Source organism: Chelonoidis abingdonii, chromosome 1 (genome assembly GCF_003597395.2).
Source record: "Chelonoidis abingdonii isolate Lonesome George chromosome 1, CheloAbing_2.0, whole genome shotgun sequence".
Classification (NCBI taxonomy): domain Eukaryota; kingdom Metazoa; phylum Chordata; order Testudines; family Testudinidae; genus Chelonoidis; species Chelonoidis abingdonii.
The window spans coordinates 163,818,848-163,841,424 of record NC_133769.1 but is presented as its reverse complement, the minus strand read 5'-3'; the positions used below and the strand labels follow the sequence as shown (position 1 = coordinate 163,841,424).

The following is a 22,577-nucleotide window of genomic DNA, read 5'->3' as shown; positions in this document are numbered from 1 at the left end:
GATGGGATGATTGTCCCCAGGGATATCATGCGGAACTTCAACTTTTTCATGAACTTGTTCAGTCTTTGCAGGTCTAGGATAGGTCTGAGGCCTCCTTTTGCCTTGGGGATTAGGAAATACCGGGAATAGAACCCCTTGCCCCTTAAGTCCTTCGGTACTTCTTCTATAGCTCCCATGGCAAGGACCATCCGTACCTCTTGCAAGAGGAATTGCTCATGAGAGGGGTTCCTGAAGAGGGACGAGGAGGGGGGTTGGGATGGAGGGAGTGAAATAAACTGGAGGTGGTATCCGAATTCTACCGTGCGTAGGACCCAATGAGGTTAATTGGGTCCACGCAGGGAGAAAAGGGGAAAGGCGGTTGTAAAACTGAAAAGGATCCTGGGAGACAACTGGTACACCGCCCTCGGGCGCACCTTCAAAAGTTCAGTTTGGATCCCGTCGTTGAGTTGGAGGGACCGTTATTCTGACCCCCTTGAGGTCCAGACTGTCGTTTGCAGTTGCCTCGACCTTGCCTCCTGCCAGAGTCCTGTCTTGGTCTAGGCGGGGGGTAAGGGCATTGAGGTTGGGTGTGGAAGGATCTTCGTTGAGTCTGTGGTGTATGCGTCCCGAGTGAACGCATAATCACCCGATTATCTTTCAGACTCTGTAGCCTAGGGTCTGTCTTCTTGGAGAATAGACTCTAGCCATCGAATGGCAAGTCTTGGATAGTGTGCTGAAGTTCAGGTGGCAGGCCTGACACCTGAAGCCATGATACACGCCTCATGGAGATTCCAGAGGCCACAGTTCTGGCTGCCGAATCGGCAGCGTCCAGCGAGGCCTGGAGAGAAGTTCTCACCACCCTCTTTCCTTCCTCCAATAGTGCCTTAAATTCTTGGCGGCAGTCTTGCGGGACCAGCTCTGTGAATTTCCCTACAGCCTCCCAGGTGTTGTAATTATACCTGCTAAGTAGGGCTTGCTGGTTTGCCACCCTGAGTTGGAGGCTCCCTGCGGAATAGATTTTACGGCCCAACAAATCCATGTGCCTAGCCTCCTTAGATTTTAGGGCAGGGGCTTGCTGGCCATGGCGCTCCCGTTCATTTACGGACTGTACGACCAGTGAGCAGGGTGCACGTATAAGTACTTGTACCCCTTAGAGGGCACCATGTACTTCCGTTCCACTCCTCTGGCCGTGGGCAGAATAGATGCCAGGGACTGCCAGATGGTATCTGCCTTAGCTTGAATCGATCAAATGAACGGTAAGGCCACTCGAGTTGGTGCATCCGCCGACAATATATCTACCACAGGGTCCTCAACCTCCGGATCCTCCTCCACCTGCAGGTTTATATTCAGGGCGATGCACCTCAGGAGGTCCTGGTGTGCCCTGAGGTCAATTGGAAGCGGGCCTGATGAGGATGTCCCTGCTACCACTTCATCCAGGGAAGAGGAAGATGAAAGGCCTGGGACGAGTGGGTCCTGTATAGTCTCCTGATCATGGGGGACGTCAGGGACCGGTGAGACCCGAGGGTCTGGTGCATGGATGGAAGCTTCCTCCATACCCGCAGGAGGGGGCGGCTGACAGTAGCCTCTGGCACCCAGTGTTCCGATGGAACGGAGCGTGATGTCACTGCGGGTCCACCTTGGGCTTGGTGATATGCCCAAGGTGTCCAGAAGGACCACTGATGAGGTCCCTGGTCTGGGCCGTGGTCTCTTGGAAGACTCGGCTGTGTGTATCAGAATCACGGTCATGTGCGTAGGAGGCACTGTCCGCGTGTGATGATACTGATGTATGGCGAGACGGCCAAGGAGGAGCTGAAACCACTTAGGAAGGGTCTCTGCGTCTGGTTGATCTGTCTCCATGCGGCACCGGAGAACAGTACCGGGCGCCGTACCGGTACCGGGAATGAGACCGGGACCTGCGACCGGAGCGGTGCCGGGAGATCAACCAGGACCTCGAAGCTCTATGTCGAGAGTGGCTGCGAGAGGGACAGTACCGTGAACGGTGCCGGGAGCTGGATTGGTGCCGAGAGTATCGGGTCGGCGAGCGCAATCTTGAACGGTGCCGCGAGTACAACTGGTACCAAGATGGAGAGCGGTACTGGGACTGCGAGCGGCGTCAGGACTGGGATCAGTGATGGGACCGAGAATGCCAGCGGGACCTCCATTGTGATGGGTGCCTTTCAGCGGTGCCGAGTGAGGATGGTCTCAGCAGGGCAGGCTTGCCTACTGATTGGATAACCCGCACCAGCGGTGCAGGGGGTTGAGGCAGCGCAGGCTTTGTCAGGGCAATCAGCTCCCTTGCCGTAGAGAATGTCTCTGGCGTGGAGGGAACAATAAGCTCAACCACGGCGCGTGCCAGGGAGCTGTCAGGCACTGGACTCGACGGCTCTTGCGAGGCCGGAATCAACGGCGCTGAAGTTGTCGGTGCCGCGGGAGTTGTCAGTGCCAGGCGGTCCAACTTAGGCGGGTATTCTGACTGCGACGTATGCCCGGGAGTCGCAGGAGTCTTGTCCCTCTTGACCCACAGGGAGAGAGAGCAGTGCCAGGCAGGCTTCTGGGCCGGTGACGGTTGGTGCCAAGGGGCCTTCGCAGTGCACGTGCGCTCCGGTACTGAAGATGGACTTCCCGGTGCGGACTGTCCAGCGCTCAGTGCCGAGGGCGGAGGAGTAAGGGCTGCCTCCATCAGGAGGTGTTTGAGATGGAAGTCCCGCTCCTTTTTCGTCCGCGGCTTGAAGGCCTTGCAGATGCGGCACTTGTCTGCGAGGTGGGATTCCCCCAGGCACTTAAGGCAGGAGTCGTGAGGATCTCCTGTCGGCATCGGCTTGTGACAAGCCGAGCATGGTTTGAAACCCGGTGAACTGGGCATGGGCCCCGGCACCGGGTGAGGGGAAAGGGCTAATCCCCAACCCCTCTTAACTATATACAATAACTATGTTAAAGAACTAATAAAACTAGGTAGAAATATAGAAAATTGAACTATATACACAATAACGATGAAAGAACTACAAGTAGCTAGGGAGGTGGAGGTCAGCTAAGCCGCGCTCCACTGTTCCAATGACCGACACGGGCGGTAAGACGGAACTAAGGGGTGGTTGGGTAGGCAGGGGTATATATCCAGCGCCATGGCGGCGCCACTCCAGGGGGCGCCCAGCCGACCCACCAAGTGTTGCTAGGGTAAAAATCTTCCGACGAACGTGCACGCAGCACGTGCACACCTAACTGGAATGGATATGAGCAATCACTCGAAGAAGAACAGTTTCAGCAGAAGGTTTGGTTGAAAAAGGAGAACATGTGGGCCCTTGACAGGTAGTAAATCATTTACAGCCTTGTGTCCTCTTAACAGTTCAAAGCGTGAAACTCTTGGTGTTAAATGTAGAGTGGTCCCGTAAGCAAACAGTGTTTCATATAAAGCCTCTTTCCCTGGTCTTGCCTGAAAACTGGTAAGTTGCAAACTTTCTTTCACCAGTCTGTTCATTCTCTCAAGTAGACCACTGGCTCTTGGATGGTATAAAGAAACCGTTTTGCATTTGATATCACTGCTAATAAGGTAGTGTAGCATTTCAGCAGAAGTTACTTGCATTCTATTGTCAGGTACCAGTTCCTTGGTAAACCCTTCTCAGGCAAAAACTGATGATGTTAACTTATTTACTATTTCAGCGGTAACCTTTCCAGTGAATGTAACTTGTGGCCAATTTGAATGATAGTTTACCATTACTATGACAAACCTCTGTGCAACAGACTGATCTTCAAATGCTCCCATTAGGTCAGGAGCCAGTTTCTTCCATGGACAATTGGGATAATGAACTGGTGTGAAAAGGAGGCTGAAGGTTTTCTGTGACTTATCACTTCTAGCACAATCCGTGCAATTCTTGATTATTTCCGCAATGTGCTTGTCCACTCCTGGCCACCAGAAGTCTTATTGCAGTCATCTTCTGGTTGGACTCTTCCCCATAAGTCCTCCAGGTGCCAAGTGAATTAATCATTGTCTCAGAAGTGTAGGCACAACAGGATGGTCAATTCTCAAAACCCATTCACTTACAACGGACAGCTCATGTGACACATATCTATATGGTTCCAAGTGTTCTGGTGTCATTGTCATGTAAAAAAACAGGAGTACTTGTGGCACCTTAGAGTCTAAGAAATTTATTTCAGCATGAGCTTTCGTGAGCTACAGCTCACTTCTTCGGATGCATAGAATGGAACACACAGACAGGAGATATTTATACATACAGAGAACATGAAAAGGTGGAAGTAAGCAAAACTGATGATGGTACTTATTAATTTCAGCGGACCTTTCCAGTGAATGTACTTTGTCCAGATTTGAATGAATAGTTGTACCCTTACTTAGAAATAACCTCTCGTGCACAGACTGATCTTCAAATGCTCCCATTAGGTCAGAGAGCAGTTCTTCCATGGACATGGAATAAGAATGGTGTAAGGAGGCTGAAGTTTCGTGATATCACTTCGGCACATCCAGTGCAATCTGATTATTCCCAATGTGCTTGTCCTCCTGGCCACAAGTCTTGCAGTCATCTTTCTGTTGACTCTTCCCATAGTCCTCAGGTCAGGATATAATTGTCTGAGGTAGCACAACAGTGTCAATTTCAAAACCCATTCACTTACACGGAGCGTCAGATGGACCTATCTATTGGTCTCAAGTGTTTCTGGTTCATGTCATTAAAAACAGAGTACTGTGCGCCTTAGTCTAAGAGAGTTATTTCGAGCATGAGCTATTCGTGAGCTACAGCCATCTTCGGATCATAGATGATAACACACAAGAAGGAAATATTATAAATACAGAGAACATGAAGGTGGATATGGCAGACAACGAGGTCTATCATGTGAATGAGCTACATCAGCAGGAGAAAAAAAATTTGAGGATAATTAGATGACCATAGAAGGTGTGAGAGAAATATGAAATAGGATCAATTATGTGGTAATGACCCAACCAGTCCAGTCCTGTTAGGTGCTGATGTAATGACTTAATTGCATATAATTCGAGTTCAAGCAATCTCTCTTTGGAGTCTGTTTTTGAAGTTTTTTTGTTGCAAAATTGCTACCTTCAAGTCTGTCACTAAGTGGTTAGAGAGGATGAAGTGTTCTCCCACTGGTTTTTGAATGTTTTGATTCCTGATATCAGATTTGTGTCCATTTATTCTTTTGCGTAGAGACTGTCCAAACCAATCTTCTTCCAAAGGTTTCTGGGGAGGGCTTCCTTATTTCTTCCACTGCGGTAGGACACTTTCCTATGCCAGTCAGCAATTCCTTCAGCCAGAACCACTGCAGCACAAAGGCTGACGGCATACGGCCCTAGTTTGCAGCCAGATGCCTGCAGGATCTGTTCCCTTCCAGCCTCCATTACCCTCAGGAGTGAGAGATCAGCTAAAATCACCACCGCCTGTGGAAAACAGTGCCAGTATTCCATTCAATTGCCCTATATGTATACACTCGTGCCTGTGAGCTATCCCCCTGCATTCCATCCCACTCCCTTTCCCTTCATGGTTGTACTCACCATGACTGGACTGCAGCCAGGCTATATCAATCACAAGGAAAAATGAGAATCTAGTGCTTGCAACTTGTGTGGATGAAGGGGAGTGAGTTCAGTATACTCAGTTTCCATTTATTTCGTGAACACACTCACAATAGTACCTCTGTGCATTGTACCCTTTGCAGTTGGAAATGTGGCCTGGGGGGATAGGGGGTCTCTCCATCCACAGCAGTGGAGCAGTTCAGCCATATAAAAAGAAGGAAAAGGAAGATGAGGGATGGAATGTTCCAAGAGATCTTGCAAGCCTCTGCTGCTCTGGATACCAAACATGGGACATGGATGTTCACCCTCGCGGAAGCAGGCCAGGAATAGAGCAGAGAGGAGAAAGGTGCAGGAAAAGGACAGACGTGCAACAGGAAATGCTAGTGTTTCTCAAGCAGCAAACAGACATGCTGCAGGCTCTCGCTGACCTTCAGGTTGAACCATCTTGTGCTCACTTCCTCCTGCAGCCCACAGAGAACTGCATTGTGGGACCTCTGGGGCCACTGCATTATCCCTACAACATCACCCTAAACAATCACAGCTGCACATACACTGACTTGTGAGAGATCCAGTTGGTGTATGTGTTTCTGAAATGGAAATGACTGTTCCTTCCCCTTCAAAAATTCTTTTCCCTTTATTTAAGTTTTATTCAATTATAATTTTTTTTCCTGTTTGCATGGGTATGGAATAAACGTCTATTTTTGGCAACTTAGTGGATTTTCCAACTCCAAACTGAGTCCCGACTGATCGGTAGCAGTTGGACATTTCAAGTGTCCACAGTGCAATTACCACTCACTTCTCCACTGTCAGTGCAGATCTCATTTTGGTGTTGCTGCGCAGGAGGGCTGGGGTGAGTTCGGCACATAGATCCAAGAACATCTGAAAGTTATGCAGTCATTGCTCGTTTTCCCAAACCTGATGTGATCTCACCCATCAGTGCTTCTTTCTCCGGCCCACCTCCAGCTCCATCATCAATGCCATCAACAACTTGAATTGTTTCCTTCTATGTCCCAGAGCAATTTAGCCTCCAGGAAATTGTCATGTTCCCTGCAGGCTTCTCTGGCTGCAGGATCAGGCACGCCATTCTCACAACACTCATCACAACAGTACAGAGCTTCTGACACAGATAGTGGACAGCGAGGAGGGATGCACAAGTTTGTGGGGATTTTGAAAAGAGGCACAGAACATTATGGGATGCAGATGAAATTATGGGATGGAGAACACTGCATTATGGGACATTGAAATCGTGTGACTCATTTTCCATCGATATAAGCGCTGCTAGTGAGAACGCGCACTGCTGACAAAACGAGCGTAGTGTGGACACGTAAAACCAATGTAATTACTGCAACAGCTGTTTGCTGATGTAACTTAGGTCAACATAATTTTGTCGCATAGACATGAATCTTAGTCTGCGGAACAGCACCACTCGCTTAGGAAACCTCCTGCTGCCTCACAGTGTCAGACTCCCTAGGCTTCCAGCCTGCCCTTGATCCTGTCCTTGTTCCGGCCCCAGCCTTGCCCGGGATTTGTTCCAGCTTGCTCCAGTCTTCTCTGTGCCCTATTCTGAATCTGCTCCAGACATGTTCCTGACCCACTCTAACCCTGTACCCACCTCCTGACCCCCTTGGACTGACTCCAACCTGGCTTCAACCTTTGGCCTACTTCTGGTATGTGACTGGAATCCTGACTGGGCTCATCAATGGACTCTGACCTTGGTTCTAATCCTCCGCCTGTCCCCAGACCTTAGTTTGAGCACAGCCCTGTCCCGATTCTATGTCCAGCTTTGAATACTGCTCCAACCACCAGGCTTGACCACCTAGAACCCAGAGCCTGACACATTCACTTATTCAGCCTGGTAGAGCCCTTCAGAAGCCATTCACTAGCACAGGGGTTGGCAACCTTTCAGTAGTGGTGTGCCGAGGCTTCATTTATTCACTATAATTTAAGGTTTCACGTGCCGGTGATACATTTTAATGTTTTTTAGAAGGTCTCTCTCCCTACAAGTCTATATATTATATAACTAAACTAGTGTTGTATTGTAAAATAAACAAGGTTTTCAAAATATTTAAGAAGCTTCATTTAAAATTAAATTAAAATGTTGATCTTACGCCCCCGGCCCGCTCAGCCCGCTGGTGGTCTGGGGTTCTGTTCATCTAGGCCAGCAGTGGGCTAATGGGGCCTGTGACCGGGACCCCAGCTGGGAAGGGTCTGGCAGCCAGAACCCCAGTCCAGCAGCGGGCTGTGCGGGGCCAGCAGCCAGGACCTCAGACTGACAGTGGGCTGAGCGCTCAGCCCACTGCCGCTCAGAGGTTCCATCCGCCGGCTCCTGCCAGCCAGCATCCCGGATGCCAGATCCGCTCACCCCGCCGCCGGTCTGGGGTCCTGGCCCTCCCCACATACAGTGGGTACCTACCTTCTCCCTGGTTCTGGCCCATTCTCTTCCTCTCTCTGCACTGAGCTGAGGGTAGGAGTGGACCGAGCCAAGGATTGGGGGTAGAGGGTCTGGCCAGGAGCTAGAATGAGGGAGGGGTACCTTGGCAGCTCCCATTTGGTGTGAGCGGTGCAGGTGGGAATGTGAGTGGGTGTGTAGCAGGTAGGGCATGGTGAGTGGGGGTGCTAGGAGCTCCGTTTGGTGCTAGGGGTAGGTGGGTGAGGGGTGGGTTGGTGGGGTGCATGGGATGTGGGGGGGGTCGGATGTGCAGGGTTCAAGAGTCAAGGCAGAGGGCTGGGGGCATGTGAGGGGGGTGCAGGTGTCAGGGTAGGGGGGCTGGGTATGTGTAGGGGGTGCCAGAGTCAGGGCTGGGGTCATGGGTGGGGGTGAAGGAGTCAGAGGGCTGGGTGGTACAGGGCTCAGGGCAGGGGCCTGGGTTGTGTGTGGGGGTGCAGGACTCAGGGCTGGGTGTGTGTGTGTGTGTGTGTGTGTGTGTGGGAGGGTTAGGGTTCAGGGCAGAGGGCTGGGTAACTGCCCCCCCCAGAACCCCCAGCCCCCCTGCTCCTTGTCCTGACTATCCTCTCCTCGGACCCCACCCCCTATCTAACCACTCTCTGCCCCCTGACAAGACCCCCAGAACTCTGGATCCATACAACCCCCCCGCTCCTTGCCTGCCCCAACCCCTCTCCATATCCCTACCTCCTGACAGGACCCCCAGAACTCCTGACTCATCCAACCCCCGCAGCTCCTTGTCCCCTGACCTCCCCCTCCAGAGACCACCCCCAGACCCTCCTTGCTCCCTGCCCCCTGACTGCCCTGACCCCTATCCACCCCTCACCCCCTAACTGACCCCGGGACTCCCATGCCCCATGCACCCCCGCTACTCCCTGACTATCCCCTCCAGAGACCCCTCGCCCCTAACCACTCCCCTGGGATTCCACTCAACCCATCCAACCCACCCTGCTCCCTGTCCCCTGACTGCGCCCACCGCTTATCCAACCCCCACCAGCCTGGATCTGTATCCCTTACCACGAGGCTACCTGCTCATCTGGAGTTTTGTCGCCGGTGCGTGCGCGCAGCCCCACCCCACCCCTCAGAGCGCTGTGCGCGCCACGGCGTTGCTCTGGATGAGTGGGGAGCAGTTTTCTCTCCCCACAGAGCCAAACTTTGCCCCACGGGAGCGCGCAGCCTCGGCAGGGCTCCAAGGGAGGCGGGGAGAGGCCGGCGGCTTGCTGTGCTCTGTCCGCGCTCCGGCCAGGCAGTGCGGACCCTGCAGCTTGCCACGTTGGCAGGATTTTTAATGGCACACTGGAGTCCCAGCAGGCTCCAGCATGCCATTAAAAATCAGCTCGCGTGCCATGTTTGGCACACGTGCCATGGGTTGCCAACCCATGCACTAGGGCTTCTATATAGTGTATTCTATAAATACCATGCAGTCTTGCCACTAATATTCCACCTGTTCGACAAGACTGAGTTCCTGTGAAAAATATGCAGAAGAAGTTCTTAAGGGCTATGACTTTACATTATATAGTGCACTTCCTAAGCTGCCTCAAGTTAACATTTCATCAACAGGGTACAGTTCACCATTTTACCTATCAAAGGTCTCTGGAATTTCTGGAGCATAATCCCAGGTGATTTCTTCTGCAGCAATGAAATATTCCCAGTTCTTAATCATACGCACTTCCTTAAAGGATAATTTCTTCTTGAACACGTCTTTCCCCACAAGTTCTTTTATGTTGAGGTAACCATGCATTCCAGCTGGTTGAAGAGAGACACAGTACAATGGTTACTGATAGTCCTATGAACAGTGCATTCCTACAGCCCATCAGCTCAGGATGCATGAAAACATTCACCCATTGACCTGAGTTTATTCGGGTTTAAAAAAAGGGAAAAAAAGAAGAGTGCAGGCACTAAGGGTGGTATTTTCAAAGGGGCTTGTGGGAGTCAATGAGAGCTCAGCAACTAACTCGCAGAGCCTCCTTTGAAAATACCAGCCTAACTGACAGCAAGAATTTCCCCCTTTCTGTTCAATGAGCCCTCCAACCTTTCACAATAGGGAATCCACTGATCCATTACAACAGAGATCTGTTCACTCGAGGGGGAAACAAACATCCACTGTTAAAGCTCACTGAACTGCAAAGGTTCTCTGTTTCTCCTGAAAGAGCTGGTCAATCTCCAGGTTTTTTATAATTAGGCTCATCTGACCACCTCCCAAAGAATTAAAAACAAAGAGTTAGATTCATTGTTGCCCTGTAGTCCCTTTGCAGCAGTAGTCCTAACGAGCCTCAACTTGCAACCCTAATTCAAACAAAATGCCCTGTTTCCACTGATTTCCTAGGATGATCCCAAATGCATTAGCCACCACATTTGACAAAGTTAGCAGCACTTTAGGAGATAAGGAGGAAGAGACAAGTATGATACTCTCTGCAACTGCCTCCTGAACAGATGTTCCCTTGCCTTGCAGATGATTCTGGACAAGAGAAGATATTAGCCATCTTCCTTTCTGGCTCACAGTCATGTTTGCTGTGGTCGATGCACCTCCCACAAGGCTGACTGTTGAGACCTTGCGACGATTTTGTTCCAGGACTTGCCCATTGAAATGGATGGAGAATATCTCTGGTTTGGAGCTCATTCCTATCAAATGCCAGCTAATGTGATCGTATGTGCAAGCTCCTAGGTCTGAAACAGAACAGCAGGGTTAAGAACACAGGTGAATCATCCAAGAATCACAGAATGGTTAATTAATTCCCACTGGTAGGTCAAAAGTGAATATTCACTCGGCACTTTCAATCAAGTCTCTCTGATATCTTGATGGCCATGTCTAGGATGGATACTGCATAGGCCATGGGTGGGATTTTCAAAAGTACTTAAGTAGATTAGGAGTCTAAATCCCCTTGAAAGTCAGTTGAGTGCCTAACTCACTTAGGTGCTTTTGAAAAACCTCACTCCTTATCCAGTGGGTGGCCGGAAGAGATTTAATTCTCTCTCTGCGCGAACAGCCACGGCTTTGGAAGCCATGTGCTCTCGGCACCAAGGTCAGACTGCAGGGGAAAGCGGTGATGGTTGGGAGTGTACACATGCTCCCTGGTGGAACCAGATGCTCATCGTATGGTTATACACGAGGCTGTGCCACTCGACTTCTTCTGTTCGCTTTCTACAGCTCACTAGCATACGCTGCAGTGAGGAGTAAGACACAGTTTGTGGACACTGGCTGGATGCCATGAGTACGCACAGTACCTGGCAACGTCCCATTAGCGTAACCATTAATCGTGTACAGGAGAGAGGTTGATTTTTGCCAGCTTTTGCTTTCATCAAACACAGCAAACATCAACACATATTCTCTGTCAAACAGCTTCTGTGTCCCATCTTCCTTCAGGCTTCCTGTGGGAGGAAACAAGAGGTATCAGATGAAGGCAAAAATAAAACCAGCTCATATCAACTAAGAGGCATCCAGATCTATTCCATGAGCTTGCCACATGTGCCAGCTGCACCTGGCCACATAGGACGTTTTTTCAAAATGTGTTTGAGGTGAATTTAGTTCTGGGGAAAGGTGCTGGACTGGCAGCTTTGGAGACTGAAGGCCTCTAGCATCCACAGAACAGGTTAGGCACAGGGAGCATTTTTAATATGGGCAAAACAAAGTGTTTTTTCCTAGCCTCGTTCTTGGAAACAGTTTTGGCTACAACTGTCCAAAAGAATTCAATCTGCGGGAAACACCTGGAATGGTAAATTCCAGCCTGAACAGTTAAAGTCTGACAATGTTATAAGCAATTGAAACTAGGGGTCTCAAAATGGGAAATGTCAGGCAACTTTACTATAAGGCGATGTTACCAGCCCTACCTACCATAAGAATTATTCAAGAAACTAGTGTGCATTACAGCTAGTCCAGAACACTGTAACCCAAAGGCCTAAAATAAAGACAGAGGAAACAAAAATCAATTTCCTCTAAACTGCCTGCACAGAAACACGAGAAGGAAAGAGGAAAATGAAATGCCTTCTCACATGATGATACAATCTTCAAGCTTGATTTTGATGATTTTTAGTTTCTATCGTTACCATAACAGAAAACAACACTATCAGAATGCGCTAGGCCACTAAAACAGTAGACCAGCTAATGTTTTATAGCTTTTATCTACCCAAAGCATTTTCGTTACCTTTTTTACATATAAGCAATGCTCCAGTCAGACCGGAGTTAAAGTCCATCACCATGTTCTCATGTGAGTAATAGATATAGGTGAGACAGGGAGGGTCGGCTTCTTTAGGCCCAATTTCTGCTGTGATCTCCCACGTGTATTTATACACCAATCCTGGAGGCACAGCATCGTCCACTTTTTCAAAAGAAGATGTTCTGTCATCGTACAAGGAACCTGTGTAGGTAGAAGTCGAGAGAGGGAGGTAGAGGTGGCATTGAGGGAGGGACTGATGAACGTGTGCACAGGGTTTTACTACTCTTGCCATTCATACACAGAGAGTTTGATTCTTCTCTCACCTACACCAGCTTTACAATGGAGCAGTCATTGACACCAGTGCACAGGGAGGGTAAAATGCTACCGTTTACATTCACTTTGCACTGGTGAAAGTGAGACACACAGTGCAAATTGGGCACATATTAAATAATAAATAACCCATTACCAATGGTGGCAAATGCCTTGAACTCTAAAGCTTTGGAACTGAAAGACTATAAATACATTTTCTTTAACACACACATTTAACCATTTACTGTATGGGAGGATAGTTCCCAACATTTAGGATAAGGTGCTTTCTGAGAACACTGTAACCGTTTGGAGTAAACAGCGTGTGGGGAGGCAGGACAATGTCGTGCAGTTCATTTAGTGCACAAAAAGCCACAGACTGAATTCAAAGGTCACAGAACGTCAGTCTTTGGGGGATTTTCTGAGCCTTTCCCCCCTTACCACTCTATTTTCTACCCCCTTGTTGCACTTGCAGCTCTATGCAATCTAGCTGATTGAGTGCCAGTTAGAAGAAGTTAACATCAAATTGGATTCCATCCTTAATTTTATTAATGGATGTTGGTAAATCATTTGGCAGGATAGAGTGGCACTGTCTTAAATGGATATCTTTTCTCAAGTTTGATTTGGTCTCTATGGCATTCTAGGAAACCAGCAGGATATATTAGTACCATGACTCTAATAACTGACAGCCAAAGGCCAGATCTTGCAAGAAACTGAGCTCCTACTGGGAGATACTAAGTACCCTTTGTCATAGTCCCTGGGCAGGCCACCCCTTTTGAGAGCCTGTTCTAGTCCCCTGACTGCATCTCTTTGAAGTGGCAGGGCTATGCCTCCACTTCTTTTTGGGGTGAGATCCCCTGATCCACCCACTCCCCGACTTGGTCTCTAGATCACACCTGCCTGGTTGCCAACCATGATATCTAGCAAGCCCAACGGCTTGGCACCTGCAAGAGTTTCTCCTTGGGAGCCTGTGGTCAGTGGTAGTACACAGTGACACAGAAGCAACCTCTTCAAAACAAAGTATGATTTGTTTGTCGAAAGGAGCACAACACTGAGAGAGATGGATTGAAAATAAGAGACCTATACACATACTGTTTTACCTACTCTAGGCATTCCCCTCAAACCCCTAGGTAGCCTTGGAGCCCATGTTTTCTTGGGGACCAAATTACATCCTGCTTGCTGCCCCTGACTCTCTTCTGGATACATCTGCATTGGAGCAGCACAGCTACAGTGCTGGTGCTGTACCACTGACGTGTAACGCTTCCTTACTGACACTAGGGGATTTCCATTAATATAGTTAGTCCACCCTTCTGAGAGGCAGTAACTAGGTCGACGGATTAATTCTTCCATTGACCTAGCTGCGCCTACAGTGAGGATTAGGGTGGGTATTTTAACTGACCACTTTTGTTCTCCAGGTTCTCAGCTTTGGCAAAACAGCTATGTCACCAGCATAAGGGAAGAGTTAACCAGCAGTATACACATCTCAGACAACAGGGCTGTCACGTGGTTGATGTAATAATAGATGAGGTTGGGCCACAAAATGTAGATTCAGATCCTAAGATCAAAGGTCGATGGTGTCCATATCCTGGACTTGGTTTTAGGCCCTTCTCTATCTAAGATTAGATAGTCTTGAGTAGAAAAAAAGGATAGATGGCATTTTACAGAACATACCTTCTGACAGTTTGTTGTAAGCTATGCCTTGTGGGTGAATGCTCAGCGGTTTGTTGGCCATGTTCTTAAAGTGAACTACTAAAGTGTCTCCCACTTCAGCATGCAGAGTTGGTCCCAGAAGTCCTGCAGAAATTCAGCATTAAAAATAAAAGAAGTAGATGAGTATCAAATGGTGCATCTTAGTGAAAGGGAGAGAGTCACCTTCTCCTGATTGGGAGAGTGAACTCCTGTTAAAGGACAAGTTGCACAAAATAAAGGCATAGGATTTAATGCCTGTGGAATGAGGATTAATCCTATCCCGTGATTTAGCTGTGAAATACCTGGATGGTGGAAAGGCACACAAGGATCCAACAGATGGGGCCCAATGTAAATAAGGTTGTGAATGATATATTCAGCAAAGGACACTGAAAATCACAGGAAAACTCTGTACATGAAGCGAGAAGGCTGTTTCCCGGCTATGGAAAGTTTTCTGAACAGACAGCTTAAAGGTTGGGGAAGTCACCAGTACAAGCATAATTTTAGGAAAGCAGACCGAAGTCAGGGAGTGTTTAATGTGACATCCAGAGCAACAGCCTTCACAACACAAGGTATGTCTCCACTGCAGTGAGACATGCAGTTGCAGCTCGTGTGACATTATTGATATAATCTGGGACCATATAGAACATGGTTGCAACCAAGGTACTGTAGTGGCACCAAATCTTATGTAAAGGGGGTCATATAAGGTGTCTAAGACCAGGTTATAGGTTGCTGGTTATGATATGCTGTCTATATGTATGTATCATTTTGTAGTTGAAGTTATGAGTATTGGCTCTATACTGTCTGCATTTCAAATTTGTGATGTGCTTCTGGGGAACATCCCAGACAAGTTGGTGTTAGCTCTGCCTAGCTTGCTTGATGGCCCATTAAGGACCATCAGCTATACAATTGACCCATTGAGAGAAGGCAGATACGCCTTGTAACTCAGCAAAGTATGCAGGAACTTGCCCATGTGACTCCAGCGACTCTTTTGGCTTTAATTTTCCACAGTAAGAACAAAGAAGTTTTTACACCTGCAAAAGATATAAAAGCTGTGCCGTCATTCCACCTTGTTCTTCAGCCTCCTGCTTCTTCCCCTCTGGAGGGACTTGCTACAAATGAAGCTCTGCACAAAGGATTGAATTGACCCTCCCAGCAGGGATGTACTTCCAGAGACTTGAATGAACCTGGCAGTTTACTCCATCACTGCTACATGCCTGAACTAAGACCTTTGCCATTACTGTATGTATTGATTCCATTTAACCAATTCTAACTCTCTACTTATCTTTTTCCTTTTATGATTAACCTTTCAGATCTTTAAGATTCTAAAAGGATTGGCACAGTGTGATTTGTGGCGCTCACATAGATCTGTTTGTGTATTGACCTGGGTCTGGGGCTTGATTTTGGATCGAGAAAACCTTTTTCTTTTATGTGGTTTGTTTTCATAACCATTCATCCCCAGGACGAGTGGCACTGGTGGTGATACTGGGAAACTAGAGTGTCTAAAGGAATTGCTTGTGTAACTTGTGGTTAGCCAGTGGGGTGAGACCAAAGTCTTCTTTGTCTGGCTGGTTTAGTTGCTTAGAGGTGGAAAAACCCCAGCCTTGGGCTGTAACTCCCTGTTTAAACAATTGTCCTGAATTGGCACTCTCAGTTGGTCCCGCCAGACCCGCATTGTCACAGCTTGGCAAGGCATTCCATGCTAGCTTTAATTTAGATAGCACAGCTAAGAAGAGCAGAAAAGATGCACCAGTGCTGACTAACAATGTAAATACATACATAGAGGAGCCACATGAAGACCATGCTCCTGCATCTTCTTTGCTACTTTAGCCATGTTAGCTAGATTAAGTAACGTGGGTATGCCTACCTGTGCTGGTATCACACTTCCCAGTGCAGTGCAGATACACACAATCAGGGAAAAAAAGATCCTTCAGTCACAAACGCGTGCTGTGAAATGGGGTGGTAGAAGGATATTGTATGGTGCCTGAGGCATCTTCAAGTGAAGTCAAAAGGATTTTTCCATTAACACTAATGCAAAAATGGATCAGCCCTTGCAAAGTGGTTTCTTTTTATTTAAACAAGAACTTTACCTGTAAATATGTAGGCTGATTCTCCACTGCTTTGCCTTTGTTTAGTCATTTGCCCCTGTGCAAAATGGTGTGAAACCTACTTACTGATGTGTTAATGGAGAATTCAGATTAACACTTTACACCCCACTTTGCCAGGTATAACTATCAGACATTTCTATAATATAAGATAGGCCAGTTTCTGGTACCCTAACTCATGCTGAGTGGCACCCACTGACTGCATCCTAGGGAAAAGGCAGTTTTACCATCCTGTCTGAGGGAGGGCTTCTATGGAACATGGAAAAGATAGAACAAAGGAAGCCAAGTATTGGAAGGGCATATCATGCAGAGAGCTGCACAAGAAGGAAAGCACTGTGCAGGAGAGAACAAAGTCACAGGGACTGGAAGGAAACTCCATGTGGGATGAGCCACCCAGCATATAACAGCCTGCATGGACAGGGGAAACCCAGCCTGTCTACCTTCCTGACACAGTGTCCATCCAAGGACTCCAAGGAAGAGTGAGCTAGTGAGGCATTGTGATTAGGATGGTTCTGTGTTCTATATGATCTGAAGTCTTGTGCTTATGTGATTAAGTAAAGAGCATTGTGCTAGGCTCTGTGCAAAGCGTGAGATGTGTTATTCTGCTTCACAATATCACATTGCCTGTTAAACTATAAACCAGAAGCTTTCACCTTGGAGGAGTGGAGTGTAGGAGAGGGTGTATTGAGTACACTGAAGAGTCACCATTGTCCCAGGGACTCGGCACCTCAAGACGGGTTCCAGCTCTCATAAGAGTGCCAGATAGTAGAAAGTCTGCACCCTGAGTGCATGTCTGGGAACTCCAAGATCAGGGCAGGGGCTAGACTGTCTTCAGGTCCCAGAGCCTTAACATATCCAGGGATCCAGAGGCTTGGATTCCCCTCACAGCAGTCTAGTGGGTGGCCAGCAGGGGGTGCCCAACTAGATCTGTGACATTCTTCCTGCCATGTTACAAATTGCTTTACTGAGAGAGTGCCCATTGCTCCCCACTTTGTAACGATTGGCCCTGTCTAACGAGCAACCAGCCAATTACTCATTTCCTTTCCTGCTGTGTTATTGAAAGAGAGGAAATGAGTCAGTGGCTCCAAAGGAGAAGGGAGGATGAGTTCCCAGAGACTACACTGTAAACCTGGGAGGGATCTAATCACAAAATCGACTCTGCAAGTTGGATCACGGCAACTTGACACCAGCAATCTGGTCAGCCCATTTATGCTCTTTAAATACTGGCATAAATTTTCTTCCAGTCTTCTGGAACTTCCCCAGTGTTCCAAGACTTATCCAAAATCAATAGTGGAGGTTCAGGGGTGCAGTCCCCCACGCAGGCCTGCTTGAAAATCCAAGTCAAAGGGAACGACCCCACCAAGCCACTACTCCACTTCTACCCCCCTATAGCAACCCACCCCACCCATAATACACCCCAGAACCAGTCCCCGTGGTGACCTTAGATCTCTTCCAGGAGGAGTGATCGAATCCATAATGGGAAGTTCTAAGGGGGGAGCCTCTGCAGCTGTGCACTGATCCATCATGAGCCCAGGCAGAGGATGGCAAATGGTGTCAGACAGAGCCTGGGGTTGGAGGATTGAGTGTGATCAGTGTGACTGTTTTGCACTGCGCTGCACGTGTGGGAGATCGATAGCAGTGGAAGTGAAGGGAGCAACACCCAAATTTTTCAAGCTCTGGAAATACACAAACTAGCCTCCAAAAATGGGTGCCCATATATTCTGCAAATGCTGCAATAGTGTGCGCCTGTATTCTGGCCAGCAATGGCACCACATACAGACCCATCACACAGAGGACCTTGGAAACACACAATAAGGAAGGCAGTGGAAATCTCCTGGTTAAGAAGCTGCAAACAATCAGTGACTTACATTTTGAAAGGTGGCTAGTGATTTGGGGTGCCCAGTTTGAAATACTGTAAAGGGGCCTGATTTGCAAAATGTGCTGAGTCCCCGCTACTCAGAAAATCAGCCCCTCTTAAGGCATCTCGAATCAGTGACCCAAAAACGGAAACACTCCAATTACTAGTCACTTTTGATCCATGAATTCCAAGACCAGGAAGAACCATTGTCATCAGCTAGTGCAGGGGCTCTCAAACTTCATTGCACTGCAACCCCCGTCTGACAACAAAAATGTCTGCATGAACCCAGGAGCGGAGACCGAAGCCTGAGCCCGCTTGAGCGCACCTGAGCCCTGCCACCCCAGGCGTGGGAGACAAAGCCAGAGCCCCACCACGCTTGGTGCGGGGACCAAAGCTGAATCCCAAGGGAGTCAGCCTGTCTATTACCTGAGGGCCTCCCCACACACTCAGGGCCGAAGCCTTTGGGCTTTGGCCGTGAGCAGTAGGGCTCTCACTTTGGCCCTGGGCCCCAACAAGGCTAATGCCAGCCCATGGAGAATCCATTAAAATGGAGCCATGACCCACTCTGCTGTCCCTAACCACAGTTTGAGAACTGCTGATGTAGTCTGACCTCCTGTATAACAGAGACCATAGAACTTCTCCAAAATAATTCCTAGAGCAGATCTTTTAGAAAAGTACCCAGTCTTGATTTTAAAATGGCCAGTGATGGATAACCCAGCACAACCCTTGGTAAATTGTTCCAGTGGCAAATTACTCTCACTGTCAAAAAGGTACAGCTTTTTTCCAGTCCTAATTTGTCTAGCTGCAACTTCCAACCATTGGATCTTGTTATACCTTTCTCTGCTAGACTGAAGAGGAGGTTACTCACCTTGTGCAGTAACTGACGTTCTTTGAGATGAGTGTCCCTGTGGATGCTCCACTTTAGGTGTCGGTGCACCCCTGCGCCTTTGATCGGAGATTTTTTGCAGCAGTACTCCTACCGGCCACGCATGCTTAGAACCTGTCACTCATTCTGAGTGTGTTACTAGAGAGTAGAGAAGTGTGCCGGCCAGTACCTCATCCTTCTCTACCACGGAGGTTTACCCCAACGCCGAAGGTAGAGGGGCGGAGGGTTGGGGGTAGTAGAGCACCCACAGGGACAATTCATTTGAAGAAATAGTTATGCACAAGTAGTAACTGCTCTTCTTACGTTCGAGAAGCATGTCCTGTGTGTGCTCCACTTTAGTGAATTCAAAGCATGTATCTCAAGGAGGTAGGGATTCGGATCTGAGGAAATGCCGTAGCATACTGCCTGCCCTAATCGAAGTGTCCAAGAGGGGGCCTTGAGTCAAGGGCTTAGTGAGTAATTGAAGAAATGGTGGGGCAGGGACAGGTGGCCGCCTACAGATGTTCTGACAAGGGTACTCTGGATAGAAGGCTACACGGTAGATACAGATCCATGGAATGTGTCTGATGCAAGTGCCGGAGCGTGTAACATTCCCTATCTGATAACAGAGACGTGTGCACTAGAGTTGCTTCTCGAAGGCCTTGAGCAGGAGATAGACATGCTTGGAAACGGTCCGCAATAGAGACAGAAGAGTCAGGCAAGCTCGAAGGTCGTTTCTGTCAGTAAAGGACAGGGCCCTACGCACATCAGGTGTGTGCCATGCGAGGCCTCAATGAGTTTGTTTGTGTTGTGGTTTCGGGAAGAAAGTTGGTAACGTCACTTGGTTCATTGAGGTGAAAAAGAGCATGACTTTTGGAAGAAATTTTGGGAGGTAACCAGAACACATCTGTCCTTGAAGAGAGGGCACATGGTGGATCTGCGCAGAGCTGCTATCATACCTGCGTCTGGCCGGAGGTAATGGCCACCAAAAGGGGCTGTTTTCATTGAAGGTGCAAAAGGGAGCAGCATGGCTAAGGGCTCAAAGGGTTGGGAGTTACAGGAACTCAATCTAGGTGAAGATCCATGGAGGGGTAGGTGACTTAAACATCTGGATCTAGGGTTGGCGCCTTCAGGAAACCTTGGTGAGGATGAGCCGGTGGCTAATATCTGGGTAGAGTTGAGGACAGGCGGCTGCGGACCGCGGCATTTTGGCGGTGCACGGGAAGGCACGCTGCCGGCACCGGCAAGCCGTTGGTGTGCACAGCGGAGTGCGCTGCGGACTGCGGCCGGTTTGCAGTGCTGAGGAGGAGCATGGCTGCTGGGACCAGGCCATTTGCGGTGCCCCAGGGGAGTGCAAACTGCGGCACTGGACATTTGCGGTGTCAAGGGGACAGGAGCGACAAGACCTTCCTGAAATGGGGGTCAGGTCTGATCAGTGCTCTGTGACAGCATGTGGCTGAGGCATCAGAAAAAAGCTGAGGCACCTGCCTTTGGTGTTGTCAGCCACAGAAGGTAGGCGACTCCGGGGAGACCCTACTCTTGTTAAAGTTTCTCCTGTGAGACTGTCTGCTCTTGCTCGCTCAGGGAGGGTAAGCATGCTGCCCACGACAGTTTTGATCTGCTGGGGGGGTCGGGAGTGGGTTGAACTTCCATCTCGAAAGCGTCTGCTTAGCTCGTTGCAGCTGGTGTTCATCACGCTGGGATGTAAACACTGAATCTGGATGTGGTTTGCAAGGCACAATCGCAGGCTTTCATGGTCCTTGTACAAAGAGAGTGGGAATGAGCCGCTTGTCGTTGGCGTAGAACATGCAAGGCAATGCTTTGTCTTTATTCTGGTACTGCTGATCTTGATTAGTGGGAGAGCACGGTCAGCATCCGGATAGCGTGAAGTTCTAGAAGTTTATGTGTAGGGAGTCTGAGTGAGACATAGCCCGTGTCTGTGTGGTGAGAGTATGGGCCCCCAGCGTGAGGGATGCCTCGGTCTGTCATCATGCACAGTTGGTGGAGTTGGGAAGAGGGGCATGCCAGAACAGAGGTCGTGCAGGGACTGTCCCGTAGACCAGATCCTGACCATAAGGTATGGCAATCGATTGTTTATTGAGTTGCACGTTTGGTTGTAACTGGGCAGCACTGGAAGCATCATTGAGAATGCATCTGGACAGAAGTGCACGAGCCATGTGCTCCATTGGAGGCAGTCCCGGCGGCGACAGAGGGCTGCTGTGAAGCCTTGCAGCCAGAGTTGTATAGTATGACACGGTCGGCGTGGAAGGGATGCCCGTCGTTCTGGAGTCGAGGCTTGCTTCTTAAGTCAGGCGTTGGGTAGGACTTAATGTGGATTTGTTCTCATTTTTGCAGCCAGGATTGAAACCTCGGATGTGAATTTTTATGAAGCGGAGGGCCCGGCTGTTGGAGCCTTGAGAGGCAATCGTCCAGGTAAGGAAATATTTAACCCTTGTTCGGAGGTAGGCGTGACACGGTAAGAAGTTGGAAAAACTCGAGGCAGTGGAAAAGGCAATGGTAGAACTCTGTACTTGGTAATTGTGTCGGCCAAAGTAAAAAACGGAGATAAACGGTGGATAGTGACGTGCAAATGGCGCTGTAGGCCGAGGGCTGAAAACCAATCGCCGTGCTGCAAGGGTTGGAATTCTTGGTGTGAGAGTAACCATTCTGAAACTTTTGTTTCTTGATCGAAATGTTGAGTCTGCTGAGGTCAAAAAAAGAGGATCGGTCCCATCCTCACAGTTTTCTTCTGTGTTAGGAAAATAAGGGAACAGAATCTTTCCCTGGTGGATTTTGGGCAGCCGAGTTGATAGCACCAGGTGACAGATAGATGTTGTACTTCTCTTGCTGGGGTGTGGCTCGTGAGGTGCCCTGAAGAGGGCCGGAGGGTGGAGGTAAGGAGAGGAAGGGGATGGAATACCCGGTGTGATGACTCTAAGAACCCACTTGTCGTGGTATTCTGCATTGGTGTAATGGCCTGTAGACGATGTCCAAAGACAGTTGTGAGCCAGTACATGGTGCCCGGACTAGGGGCGACATTTCGAGACCCTCGACAAAAGGTTCAATTTGTTTATTATTTGAGGAAGTTGGGGTACCGAAGAATTGGGGCACGCCGTGGTATCTGGACCTCTGGTGGTTGGCGTTGTTGTTGTTGGATTCTGAGTCCGGAAATGCGAGTATATGAGGGGTAGCGCGGACGGTGGTAAGACGTTGATAATCTTGTACTGTCGCCTTCCTGTTTTGTAGGGGTCGGATACCTAGGATCGCAGGTTGCCCTGAGTCCCTTCATTGAGTGCAGCAGCCTCATTAAGTGGGAAGCTAAAGTGTTTTATAACCATGCATAAAGGGAGATACCTCTATGGGCTCTGAACTTCGCGAGGAAAGAGGAAGAGGAAGCCAGGAACCTGTGAGATGGCCGCTGTAGCGGTGGATCTTGCTGCAGTACTTGCTGATCCAGAGCTGCTTGAAGAGCCTGCAAGGATATGATTTCGGCCTCGGCAAACTCAAGCTGTAACTGTTGTTTCTTGTTTGTTGGATGTGTTCAATAAGAGTGCATGAACGTATTATAGTTGTTATGGTCGTACTTTGCTAGAATTGCGGTACAATTGGGCAATTCGAAATTGACAACGTTGAAGGGCATATACCTTACGACCA

The 22,577-nt window shown here is 48.8% G+C and overlaps 2 protein-coding genes across 2 annotated transcripts in view; both read right to left on the bottom strand.

The window, feature by feature from the left end:
* The window catches only part of LOC116829783 (coagulation factor V-like), a 130,566-nt gene that overhangs the window by 99,074 nt on the left and 8,915 nt on the right, over positions 1-22,577 (bottom strand). The gene's annotated exons all lie outside the window — the stretch shown is intronic.
* LOC116829781 (venom prothrombin activator pseutarin-C non-catalytic subunit-like) overlaps positions 1-22,577 on the bottom strand; it is a 63,295-nt gene that overhangs the window by 37,173 nt on the left and 3,545 nt on the right. The window contains 8 exon segments of the mRNA XM_075073297.1: positions 2,222-2,292; positions 9,530-9,695; positions 10,395-10,616; positions 11,175-11,318; positions 12,092-12,304; positions 14,081-14,203; positions 22,019-22,081; positions 22,328-22,395. Coding sequence (XP_074929398.1) covers positions 2,222-2,292; positions 9,530-9,695; positions 10,395-10,616; positions 11,175-11,318; positions 12,092-12,304; positions 14,081-14,203; positions 22,019-22,081; positions 22,328-22,395 — 1,070 coding nt within the window.